Source organism: Carex rostrata, chromosome 1 (genome assembly GCF_964058835.1).
Source record: "Carex rostrata chromosome 1, lpCarRost1.2, whole genome shotgun sequence".
NCBI classification, from domain to species: domain Eukaryota; kingdom Viridiplantae; phylum Streptophyta; class Magnoliopsida; order Poales; family Cyperaceae; genus Carex; species Carex rostrata.
The window spans coordinates 7,423,171-7,436,893 of record NC_135918.1 but is presented as its reverse complement, the minus strand read 5'-3'; the positions used below and the strand labels follow the sequence as shown (position 1 = coordinate 7,436,893).

The following is a 13,723-nucleotide window of genomic DNA, read 5'->3' as shown; positions in this document are numbered from 1 at the left end:
TCTGCGGAGTCGTTCCGTGCGGAATTTTTAATTTGGTCTGTTCGTTTTGGATCGGACGGATCAAATTAAAAGCTCCGTAAATTTTGAGAATTTTTTTTTTTTAATTCGAGCAAGATCTGATCTGTTCCATCCGATCCAAAACGAATGGACCACATTAAAAGCTCGCGGTCACTGGACGATCTGATGCAGTCACGCAGCCTGTGAGTCGCTATCCTTGCTATTTACATACCTCCTCGTTACATCCGAATTTCCGCTGGCTTTGAATTTCACATCCTCTCTTAAAATTTAATGTCTCGTCTACAGTACTGGCTTGCTCCTTCGACCATCAGGCTGTCCGTACACTGAAACCCCGTTCTACGGATAACCCCCTCTCAGCAACTGAGAACGACGACAATAGGACCGATAAACAAGCGGATAAGAAAGGAGCATAAGAGGTACACGGAGGACGCTACTGAACAATAATTTGAAAAAAGGTCAATTTTGGATTGAAAACTTTTGTTGGGGTGGGTGAGGGTGACAATAAATTGAAAATGTGATACTTGGTGGGTGGTGTCGGAATATATAATTCTCTTGCAATTCAATAATTCTTGTATTCCTAGAGACCTATTATAAGAAAAATTGTTTTTGGCCCTGTCAGTTGTTATTTTTGTATTTGTACATTGCTCACAGTCTAGGACCTGATGAGGTATTAAAGGAGCAAACCTCCAATTTGATTGTTCAGTGCTAATTCCAAATCCATAAATTTCTAGCCAATTGATTCCTTTTTCCTAATTTTCTCACCTGATTTTGACAGCTTTTTTGCTGAACTCAGAATTGGAAAGGAAAAAAGATGTCAGGAGCATATCATACTTTTCATTGAAATTAAAAGCCAAATACTTTCTGAATTTTTAGTTTCGGGTGAAAATGATCCAAAAATAAAATATTAGGGCAAAATGGTCTTTTTTTACCATCAAAATGCAACTTCTTACTTGACCTATAACTTTCTGTATTTGCTAATGGAAACTTGACCAATTTAAACAATTCTACCATCCAACCTTTTATCTAGTCACACCTGGGGCTATTAGCTTTAAACTGTGCTTGCCAGTTCTGTTGTACGGATATGAGCATGAGTATGGTATTTTAACAGGATACAGAGAAAACATTACAGCAATTTCAAAATCCTTATAATATGATACATCATAAGACATGAAAGAGGTTGTATCAACATGTCAATTTTTGAAAAAAAGGAGAAAAAATATGTATTTACTCTGTTGTTACTTGTGTAAGATATTTGGATAAAAGTTAATTGGATGAATGAAGCATTGAAGCAGCAATTAGAAATTCATGAAAATAAATTAATTACTTATCAGGACCCTTGCAATTAGGTCCCATATTATTATATTCAAAGAATGAAGTTGGTTCCTGCTTTCTATAGTTACTGGCCAGAGTACAACCTATGCTGGACATCAATCCAAAATTTAAATTTAAGTATTAGGATACATATCCATATCGGATACGTATCAGATACGGATACAGCAGTACTGTAGGCGTATCTGGGAAACATGGTTTCCCAAATACGACAATTTGACTGCCACACCTGTATCTGACAGGCACCCAATATAGATATGTGTACCAGATATGCTAACTGGCATTTCAAAAATAAAAAATTAATGGATATGGCCAAATATATGTGCTGATACGTGTATCTGCACATGAGAGATCGTATCTCACATGGACTATTGTTAGGAGTGTCTAATTAGGAAGATCATCCTTCTTTATATAGAGATTGGCTGGCTCTGTAGGAGCAAATTGTTCGTTGTGGGACTAATGAAATGTAAATCCGGAGCTCGCTTGTCCAACAAAATACGCTTTGTTCCAAATCTTTCTATTAATTTAATTAGAATTGATATTTTCCTCTTTATTCCCTTAAATCTTGTGTAGATTTGTTGTTGCTTCCATACCAATTATTTCTTAGATAATCCACATGAGGTTCCAATACCTCATATTTAATATCTTCATTTTTAAAGTCCAACCGTATTGGAACCCTCCTCTTGTAAATTTGAACTTTGAAAATTAAGATATAAAATGTGAGGCATGATGACTGATGAGGTATTGGAACCCTCCTCTTGTATGTTTTAATATAATAATGTTGAGATTTTTACAATATTTTTTAGGTATTTTCTTAGTTTTTCATGGTAATACTTCCAAAATACCAGGCTGTCTATTTTTTTCCCTAAAACAAATAATTTGGTTCTTATGCATAAAAAGGTGATAGAAACATAACACACATACAAGTATTGTTCCAATATGATACTTGTAATCGTATTTATGCAATGTAGGTTTAAGTACTTAATACCTGTTATCTGTTATGAGTTATGACTTATGACCAATTCCAACACTGTGTTATGTATCATTATACTTTGTAATTGTTCTTATATGCTTTTGCATGGAGTAATGGTGCAATTGAATAAAACCCACCTCCACCGTAGCCTACCACAAAAGCCTAAATTACAAATAGCCGTTTGCATGAACATCTTGTAAGTTGTATTCTGTTTTCACCATGTGTTTTTGTGTGGTTGTTTGCTTGTTTTGTATGGAAATAAATTGTACTCTGCAAGTGTAGTAGTTAAATTCTGTTTTGTTTTCTGGAAAGATTGATCAAATGTTGTTCTGGTCCTGTCATCATAATTTTGGATAAACAATTTCAAATCAAATTTGAAAATGAGAAATTTGCACTGTCTATTTTGTTTAGCTTCACAAGTTTTTCAAATTTTTGTAACTTCAAATTAAATTACTCTCGAAAAGATGTTGATAATATGTATAATTTTGTTTTCATTTTTTCTTTAGAATTTTACCAAATAGCGAGACGGTATGTTTTCTTCCATAAGATTCAAGCAAATTTATGCTACCAAGTATACATATAAATTCGAAAGCCAGATAATAAATTAATTGTTTAAACATTTTGATGACTTAATTTTCAATCTGTACTAAAAAAGTATACACCAGCATCCTTGAATGATTGTACTGTGACTGCCATTTTTGTGCCAGATAAATCTCGAACCACTAATTCAAAAATCACTATTTTTGCACTACTTCTTGCAAGATCCAAACGTACCTTAAGTGTTAATAAAACTAATAAATGTTAAATAAAGCTAGTGAGGTGTTCATAATAACATTTTTTTTGTTAAAAGCAACTAACTTAACGTTAAAAATGCATAGTTACACATACATATTTTTAATAACTATATGTTTAAAACAACAAAGTTAGTGTTAAGATAATTAATAAGGTATTTAAAATTACAAAATGTTAATTAAAAAAATATATTTCTGAAAACATATAAAAGCGGACAGCACGGTATACTGAATATATTTTCCTTGGAAAATAAAATAAAAGGGTAGTTTGCATGTTGCAACACGGAAAACTGCAAACTGTAAGCGCGCCATCACTGCATTTTTTTTTTTTCATTTTTTATCTAATACCAAACAACGGGTAAAGATCTTAACAGAGTAGTTTTAGCATCATGCAGCGCGCGGACTACAAAACCAAAACAGCGCTAGATATGGTTCATGCGCTGCACGAAGCTACAACTACTCTGTTAAAGTCTTTACCCCCCAACAACACAATATCACTGATTTCGTTCCTCACGGTCCACAGAAATCACCTCGTCTTTCATATCCAAAACCCTCCAAAACCTTCCACCTCCGCTCCTTCCATTAATGGTGAATTTTCATTCTCTGTAATCACAGTCACGATTTCCCACGCACTAATGGCTGTTGTCAAGCATTCTCCGAACCCACCTCTCTTCTCTCTCCGGTTCCCCTCCCACTCGGCCCGTTTCGTCTTTCTCCCTCTTCGCAAACCTCCCTATTGGTTCTTCCATACACTAAAAGCCGGGTATACTAGCACCATTACCCCGTCTCATTCCATTACAACACCAGTGCCTGAACACGACCATATCGAGTTGTTAAATGAGCGGATAAGGAAGGAACACAGGAAGCCAGGAGATGACAACACCGGGTCCACCATGGGCCAGGAAGAGGCTGATATGTACATGAGGATGGTAAAGGAGCAACAACAAAGAGGTTTACAGAAGCTGCGAGGGGAGGAACAGAAGCAGCTTGGTGGGTTCGGGTACCGGGTTGACCCATATGAGCTCCAACCGGGTGATTATGTTGTTCATAGAAAGGTATTAATTCCTCCCAATTTTTACATTTTTTAAGAGAATTATTGTAGTGTTCTTTGAAATTGTGCTATTTTTAGCAGGGGCAGAACTAGAATTTTAGATAGGGGGAGAAGGGGGGCTTGAAACGAAAAATGCATAATATGTGAAATTACATAATGTGTGGTCACTAGGATTTGAACCGAAACCACTAAATGGAATCTAACCACTAGGCTACAAGCACACATTTAGCATTTCATAAGGGGGCTGAACCATATAAAAACTTTAAGACAAATAAAAATTCAACTAAATTTCAATATACATGATTAAAAGTTTTGAAATCAAGGGGGTTGCTAAGCACCCCTGGGCTATCCCTAGATCCGCCCCTGGTTTCTGGATTACGGTTTAGAACTTTCTTGCAATTCAATACTATCATTCTAGAGAGTAGAGACTCAAGAGCCTACCACAATTCTGTCACAAAAAGAAAGTAAAATGTGGAAAAGAAAAAGCTCAAATTGCTTACGATTGAGCCCACCGTAGTTATCATCTGGAAGAAAAACAAATACATTGTGGAATCTGTAGAAGATGCACTAAATCAAAATCGCTGGGTTGGTGAAATGACCACTTTGCCCCTTGCTTTTAGAAATTGTAAACAAGGCCTCAGAACATCTATGAGAAATTGTTAGTACAAACTAGGCATAGTGCATTAGAAACTGAATTCTTTTGAAACTTGAAGTGGTATCAACAAAATGCTCTAGGACGGGGAGAAATTTTTGCCGTGCCCAAGGATTTGGTATTATTTATATTAATTTTGTTATGATGATTTGCATAGGCGGGAATCGGGAAATTTGTGGGAATAAAACAAATGGCGACCGGAGAAGGACCATCAGGTGCAACTGAGTACTTGTTCATAGAATATGCAGATGGTATGGCCAAGTTACCTGTTAAACAAGCTGGCCGCTTACTCTACCGATATAATTTGTGAGTGTTTTTTCTTCTCTTTTTTACAGAGGCAATTTCACATATACCCTCATAAAATGACCAAACAAAGGATATAACACTGCAAAACTGCTAATGTCATGCAAAACAGATAATCATTTGTTGCAAAAAGATGCCCGGAGTGACCCTCCTTTCTCACTTGCTTTTCCCCTACACAAGCAATGGGAAAAATGGGGAAATTTTTGTTGTCAAGGAAATAGGAGAGGGACTAAGTGATATATATAGTTTTTTGTCATATCTTGGATGGGAATATGAGATATTTCTCATTTTCAAGATAATAGGTGATGTTTTCACGTTTTCACTGGGGCATAGATGGAATTTTGCCCTTCCTACACATCTCTAAGAAAACGATACGGCATGTCTTTTGCAAAAGAATGCTCAATTTTTATTTTATTTGCAAATAACCGGTATTTCTTGAGATATTTCCATTGGAAAGTCCAAGTTACAGCCCATTGTTGGTCATGTGATGGAAACACTATATCCTTTGGCTTTTTGATTTTGCAGTATATTTTTGAGATATATGCACAACACCCAAGATTTTGTTGTTGTTTATTTGCAAAGAGTCCAGACCCCGAAGACTGTCAGGAGAAATGCTACTCGTTGCAAAAGAAGCCTAAAAACAAAGACGTGACGTACTATCGTATTTAGTAAATTGTATGATTTAATTAGTCTTTAATTTTGATAGACCTAATGAGACAAAAAAGCCGAGGACATTGAACAAGTTGAGTGACCCTGCGGCATGGGAGAAGAGACGAACAAAAGGGAAAATCGCGGTTCAAAAAATGGTGGTTAATTTGATGGAATTGTATTTACATAGGCTCAAACTTAAAAGGCCTCCTTATCCCAAAGCTCCCGAAATGGAACAATTTTGTGCATACTTCCCTTATGAGCCCACCCCTGACCAAAAGCAGGTTAGTGTCATAATTTGTTGTACCAGTCGAAATCATTTCATGTTTATTGAAGGCCCAAAAAGGAAACAAGGCACATTAGCATGATGTAATGAGCAGGGAGAATTGTCTTGTGGCAGTTGGAGGTTTCCACTCGTCATACTAGGATTAGACTGCTGTTTAGTATATTACGTTGAGTTAATATAAACTAAGTTTCAGGGACAATGTTAACATCTTTTATTCTTTTTAATTTTTCCACAAATTCCTATTTAGAAATAAGCCAGAAAATGTTGATCTAAATTTGCCAAAAAGAAAAATATCAGGTCTAGTTTGCAAGAAGATCTGAATAGACTTTCAAAAGAAGAAGCTCTGAATAAAATTATACAAAAGAGGAATACAAGAAAAAGAGATAATTATTCTGCATCATTCTGTTTCTATGCTATTACCACTGTAAATACTGTACAATTGTTATGTATGGTTTGTAGGCATTTATAGATGTGGAGAAGGATCTAACAGAGAGGACAACACCGATGGATCGGCTGATCTGTGGTGATGTTGGCTTTGGTAAAACTGAGGTCGCCCTTCGTGCAATCTTTTGTGTGGTATCTGCTGGCAAACAAGCCATGGTTTTAGCTCCGACTATTGTACTTGCCAGACAGCATTTTGAAGTCATCAAAGAGAGGTTCTCTGATTACCCCCATATAAAAGTTGGCGCTCTCAGCCGTTATCAGGTAAATTACATTTATCTTCTTTGCTGGGGTTTAGTATATTAGAGGAAAATAGGAGGGGAGGAAAGAAAGATGGGCGAGGAAATATCAAACATCTGCTTGGTATTTGATTTTGCAGTGGCCCCTAAAGATCACTTTCAAATGTTCTTTTAGATATCTGTTTACATAGAGGTGACCTAAGGCGGTTTTAAATTTAAATTGAATTTTCCCTGGGAGAGAGGCCGAGTTTATACCAAGTGGTTTTTGCGATTTTGAAGTTCAAATAGTCGATCTGAAGTGCTCAACATGTTTTTCATATTAAAATATGATTGGAGACTAAATTTTACATTTTTTGGATATGGTTACTATTTTTTAGGATTTTTCAAAATCCCTGTTTTCAGATTCTTTTTATTATTATTTTTTTAACCATATTAAAACAGTTATTTTCAAATATCATAAAAAACAGTATTTTTTTTCCAAAAAATGTAAAGTTTGTTCTCCAAGCACATTTTAATATGGAGAACATGTTGAGCACACTTCAGATCGACTGTTTGAACTAGCAAATACCACACTTAGTTGGACGAGGCCTCTATCCAAGCGCTTGGAGATTAGCCACTCTCATATTCCTCAAATACCACACCTGAGAAACATAGTCTTGTAAAGTTGAGGTCTCTATTAAATATTAGGAAGGAACTTCAGAAAGAGTGTATCTTATCAACAATCCTCCCAGCATCCCTCCCTATCCCCCCTTAAAAAGAACTTTATTTTATTCAGGCAAATCAAGAGAAACTAGAGTACTTTCGTATGATCAAGAATGGCGAATTAGACATCATAGTTGGGACTCATGTCCTTCTTGGAAATCGCATTCCTTATGACAAGCTCGGCCTTCTTGTTGTTGATGAAGAGCAGGTCAACTCTGCAGATATCTCCCTATACCTTTCATTTTTTATATTCATTACTTGAGAAACACATCATCCTCGTTAGCAATATCATCTATGTTTGCATGTTAGTTAGGTATTAATAAGAAACAATTATTCTCACCACTGCCACTAACACCACGAGCCGGCTACCTGATCGACCTAAGATGTTTCTTGAAAAGAAGAGATGCAAGAGATCACTAGGGAATTGAACTGCCTAGTACAAAATCCGTCAGATCTGATTGAGTGGGTTGCTTATCCACAACCACTACCCCCACTATTACTACTACTCTACTACTATTTTTACTATTTTAATTTTTTGAATTGGACAGAGGTTTGGTGTGAAACAAAAGGAGAAGATAGCTTCATTAAAAACATCAGTGGACGTTCTGACATTGTCTGCGACACCTATACCTCGCACTCTTTATCTTGCATTAACTGGATTTCGTGATGCTAGGTAAAAACAAAATGAACAAAAAATTTATATTCTCTCCATGTATGTTTCTTGACTGACCGACACTATATTGTAGTTTAATATCAACACCACCACCAGAGCGAGTACCAGTAAAGACAACTGTGTCACTTTACAGTAAAAATAGAGTGGTAGCTGCTATTAGACATGAGTTGGATCGTGGCGGTCAAGTGTACTATGTATTACCTCGCATCAAAGGTAGTCATAGTAAATCATACCTAAAATATCAATTTTTTATTCAAATAATTTATCCTCTCTAAAAGAAGATAAGCCATTAACATTACGCAGGGTTGGAGGAAGCAAGAGCATCTATTAAAGTTTTTTTCCCAGATGTACCAATTGCTTGTGCACATGGGCAGGTTCGTAAATTCTCTCAATATGTTTTATTCTGTTGATGATTGTAAATTTTTGCCACTTTGTACGTGAATAATGTTAGTGAATTTTAAATATTTCTTTTTATACAAATAGCAAGGTTCAAAAGAGCTAGAGGAGACAATGAGGAAGTTTGTACAAGGAGAAATCAAAATATTAGTTTGCACCAACATTGTGGAGAGCGGGTTAGACATAAGTAACGCAAATACCATTATTATCCAAGACGTGCAGTATTTTGGCATGTCTCAGTTGTACCAGGTACTATATAAATTTACTATTCACACAGACTCCTAAACTACTACTTCGATAGAGTTTCCCTTGGCATAAATTTAGGGCAAAAGGAGAGCTATTGTTTGTTCTACAAGAAGGTTATATGTAATACTTCTGTGTCTTACAGGATGCATGAGGTGTTTTTATTGATATATATGTATGAGATGTTTCTTGTTTTTCAGGGGCAGACATGGACATCCATTTTAAATTTTTGCATCAACTTGTCTCCCGTTTTCATATTATCTCTTTGGTGCTGAGCTTTCTATATTGATTCTTTGTTACTTTTCAAGCTAAGGGGCAGAGTTGGGAGATCAGAAAAAGAAGGCTTTGCATACCTGTTCTACAATGACATCACAACTTTGAAAGCCCAGACATATGTGCGTTCTGAAATTTCTCTTTATTTTCAATTCTTTTCACTATTTATTCTTTCTTTTATATTTCGGACACCTTAATGGTATAATTGTAATAAAACAGGATAAACTAGCTGCAATAGAACAACATGGGGAGCTAGGTAGCGGATTCCATTTAGCGCAGAAAGACATGGGGATTCGTGGTTTCGGTAATGTTTTTGGTGAACAACAAACTGGCGATATTGGAAATGTTGGTACCGACCTTTTCTTTGAAATGCTCTTCGAGTCTTTATCAAAGGTAAAGAAAAACCCCCCGACCTCCCCACCCCTCCCTGAAAAAAGAAAAGAACAAAGAAACATGCGCGCGCACACACACACACTCTCCCCTACACAAAGAAAAGTAATAATTTTCTATTATTGTTTAGGTCGACGAAAACAGGATTTTATCAGTCCCCTACCGAAATGTTCAGGTACTGCTTCAGCATATTTTTTTTATTGGAGAGTATAAGCATCCATCCTATTCTTTTTTCTCGATTTTGTGGAAATTAGTTTATATAGATATTAATTTGCCTTGAAAAGTCTGAATTGAGCACCTGTGTCTTTTTTTTGAAATACCATGACAGAAGCTGTCAGGTGTTGTTGCATTAAACAAAATGCACAAAGGCACTCATACAATGTACATCTTACAAGAACATAGAGCAGCAAGTATGCCCTGCACCTCACACTCATTAAACTACATTTTACCAGTAATTCACCAGTAATGAAAAAACATTGATAGTTAACAGAATCTCAACCAAAGTTTACAGTCATTAATAACCCTGTTCACTAGAATCTCTGGAGGAAGAGAGGATCCTCTGAAAATTCTTTCGTTACGTTGTTTCCAAATTGCCCAAGTCGTACATACAAACCATGAGATCCAAATTTTCTCAGTCAATCCACTGCGAATTGGGGTGCTGGTTCTAAGTGCTTGCACTGATGATATCCATATGTGTTGGATTGTTGTGCCTTGTTGGATTAGGTTAATCCCTAACTTTGCCGATACCAACCTCCAAACCTTCATTGCATAGCGGCATTTGAACAAGAGATGTAGGGCAGTCTCCAATCTACAGCCCGTGCACATGACACAACCTAATTGGCATTGTATATGTCTCCGTATCAGTATATCTTGTGTGAGTATTCTACCATTCAGAACAAGGAACATGAAGATCTTTGCCGAGGTCGGGCACTTGGCAGTCCATAGTTTATTGAAATTCCATTTAACTCTACCAATCGAAATAAGCATTCTATAAATCGATTTGGAAGAATATACCCCTGAAGGCTCCAAATTCCACATAAGCACATCCCCAACTGAAGAAAGGATCGGAGGTTCTGAGATAGGATCATTCGGTAACAAAACTGAAATCCTTGTCAGAGCTCGGGATAAGGAAATATTGGGTTGTGGAGGCCGAGGCAACCCATCACCATATCGCCGCAACGGTTCATCTTGCCAAGTGTCATACCAGAAGGAAATTGAGTTGCCATCTCCTATATTCCATCGAGTGCTTGAATGAAACAATCCTTTTAAATTGAGTAATTGAGCCCAAAAAAAAGACCCGCTTCTCAACCAAACTGTCAGGCCCCCTTCTCTGTTTACATGTGCTCTCAATCTTGATGCCCAGAACCGCCATAAGGAATCATTTTGCTGGTAGAGGCGCCACCACCATCTTAACAAAAGTGATATATTTTGTAACTCCAGGTTTCGTATCCCCAATCCACCCCATTCTTTCGGCATACAAGCCATCTCCCAATTAATTAAGGAGATTCCCCTCCCATCATTCCTATAGTTTCCCCACAGAAATAATCGTCGTACCTTGTCCATTCTTTTAATAGCCCATTTTGGAAATTGAGCACCTGTGTCAGTCAGAATATATCTTTCAACGAGCCAAACCAAAATAACAAAAAAAAATTCCTATAGAAGCAAATTAAAATTTGCTCTTATCCCAGACACGCTCATTCTTTTATCTACAATCATATTGAAAGTAAAATCAGACCAAGTAATAGCTGTCTGTTCATATAGTTGTTTGCGTTAAAATTATAAAGTCTGGTACAATTGTTATATTTTTATTTCACATAAATGAGATTTAGCAGTCTATGTCAGTTGTTAATTTCAGAAAGGTTGGCCTTACATTGATTATTGGTAAAATATTGCATCAAATTTGCAAAAAGATGCTTAATTGTAGGTGGGGTTACCGTATTCTTTAATAAAGTAACCTTTGTGTATGTTCATGTATATTTGTCAGCTCGATATAGATGTTACACCGCATCTCCCTTCAGATTACATAAATTTCCTAGAGAATCCTGTGGAATTGATGAATGAGGCAGAGAGGGCTGCTGAGAAGAATATTTGGAGTCTAATTGAATTCACTGAAACCTTGAGACGCCAATACGGGAAGGAACCCTATTCCATGGAGGTATATTTTTTTTTATTTAGTAAAGTATGCAATGATTCCTTGCAGTTGTCAATAAATTGCATAAAACTCGTCTCTTATACTTTAAAAGTCTGTACTGTTAGATGGGAGTAATTACCCAAGTGGTCCATAAAATATAACTCTTTTATTATTTTACCATTTTGATAAATTGATAACTCAGGGATCAAAATGGTAATTTTGAAAAATTATGAACAAAAAATGGTAAAATACTTGTACTTTTATGTATAGCTTGTGTATTTACTCTTTTAAAAAAAAATGTAATATTTTTTTTTATTAAATTGTCTTTTACAAAATGTTGCTGTGATTTGCAGTTGATATTGAAAAAACTGTATGTTAGAAGAATGGCGGCTGATTTGGGAATAACAAATATATTTAAAGTGAAGAACACAGTTTATATGGCAACTAATATGAGTAAGAAAGCATTTAAGCTTATGAGAGATTCAATAGGCTCTGATGTGCAACGCAACTGCCTCTCCTTTGACGGTTCTCATATTAAGGTATTTTTTTTTTTTTAATATCAAGAAATGCAACAGCAAAATGTAATTTTACATTTAGATATGAATCTGATTTTCTTTTATTAAATTAATAGGGGAACTTGTTATTGGATTTGCGAAGCGAACAGGTGTTGAACTGGATATTCCAGTGCGTCTCTGAGCTCTATGCTGCTTTACCTGCATTTGTCAAGTATCAAGACTAATTTCTGTTTACCCCCCTACAAAAGGTTGAAATAACTTTACAACCTTCCATTTTTGTTCCATCTTTTTGTCCCACAATGGCAAGCAAAACTGGACAACAAGAACCGCTCGGCGAAACGAGGAAACTGGTCCTCTTATTTTACTCTGCTGACTACATACATGTAAGTGGTTTTGAATTTTACTTTGAAAAAAAGAAAGAAAGTGGTTTTGGGTACTATTGATTTATTATATGGGTCGGGATCCATTAACAATGGATGAACTCTACATTTTTGATAATATCATGCATTTTATTTTATTTTTGTTCAGTGATTTTTACCGGAGGAGAAAGTTAGAACCTACTGAGACAGTTAACAACAACATCGTTGGTAGTTAATAACTTAATATAGGCTAGTATATTATTCATTGTGGACTGAATTTTTTATGAGATTAAGAGGGAATCATGGTAAATGTGCATGTATTGCACTTTCATTTGTATTTTCTTTCTTGTTTACCCTCGGTTTTCCATTCTAATATTTCGCCTATTTATAGCTTAATTTTACTGCAAATGGTTGCTATTGCCAACATAATTGTTAAACAATCTTGTTATAAGGTTTTAGTCACATGTCAGAGAATTTAGTCGGCTAACTATAAATCAGATAACATGAATTCTTTTGCAAAATTGCAAATAATGTTACTTGAGGAAATGTTAGGTTTTAGTCACTGTGGTTGATGAGGTACATGTGGTGGGTTTAATTTACAAGCTTCATATAATTTGTTGTATATGTAAGCTCGTTTGTGCAATCATGGAATATTGCTTGGATAGTGAATCACTGATTCACTGTAGTCTAGTTTCAAACAATCGTTTTCAGTCGTAGTAGTGTGCTATTCTGACAATTGTTAAACAAGTCCATAATAATGTGAATTTTGAATCAATGATATTTTTAAACTTCGTGTTAGTACATTATTACTTGAAGAAGAAGCCCTTTATTTATATTCTAATTATAAAACAATTATATATATATATATATTTTAAAACTTGATAGATGCTACTAATTATAACACTAATTATATATTTGTTATTTCTTTTAATCACAGAAATCATACCACACAATAGCTTTTATTTGAAATTTTATTTCTTATTAAGGTCATCTTCTTTAACTTCCTTTTGTTTGAAATTTTATTTCTTATTCAAATCTTAAGTCACCTCTACACCTAATTAAGTTTCTTTTGATCTTTGTCAACGAATTAAGTTTTCTTAATACAAATTGAACATGATTTCTCTAGTGTGAATTAAGATTTAACTGGACCCTTTCCTAAACAGATCCCGAAGGCCTGAATTCTTTGACTGTCTCTCTCTTTACGTGAAACTAAACTTTCGACCAAGTCCTTTTGAAATGAAATGGTAAAACTCAAAGAACTGTTCCAATCCGATCTTGGAAACCTGAGAATTCCGATTTTTCTTTCACAG

At 35.5% G+C, this 13,723-nt stretch overlaps 1 protein-coding gene across 1 annotated transcript; it reads left to right on the top strand.

Annotated features, from left to right (window-relative positions):
• The first annotated feature begins 3,620 nt into the window (after nt 1-3,620).
• LOC144555358 (DEAD/DEAH box helicase) lies at nt 3,621-12,801 on the top strand. Its single transcript, XM_078303658.1, has 16 exons — nt 3,621-4,166; nt 4,972-5,120; nt 5,824-6,049; nt 6,511-6,756; nt 7,507-7,641; nt 7,982-8,106; nt 8,180-8,319; nt 8,410-8,480; nt 8,590-8,751; nt 9,054-9,140; nt 9,238-9,411; nt 9,539-9,583; nt 11,393-11,563; nt 11,893-12,078; nt 12,171-12,437; nt 12,583-12,801. The coding sequence occupies exons 1-15, from the start codon at nt 3,747-3,749 to the stop codon at nt 12,276-12,278; spliced, it is 2,445 nt and encodes an 814-aa protein (XP_078159784.1). The 5' UTR covers nt 3,621-3,746; the 3' UTR covers nt 12,279-12,437; nt 12,583-12,801.
• The last annotated feature ends 922 nt before the right edge of the window (nt 12,802-13,723 follow it).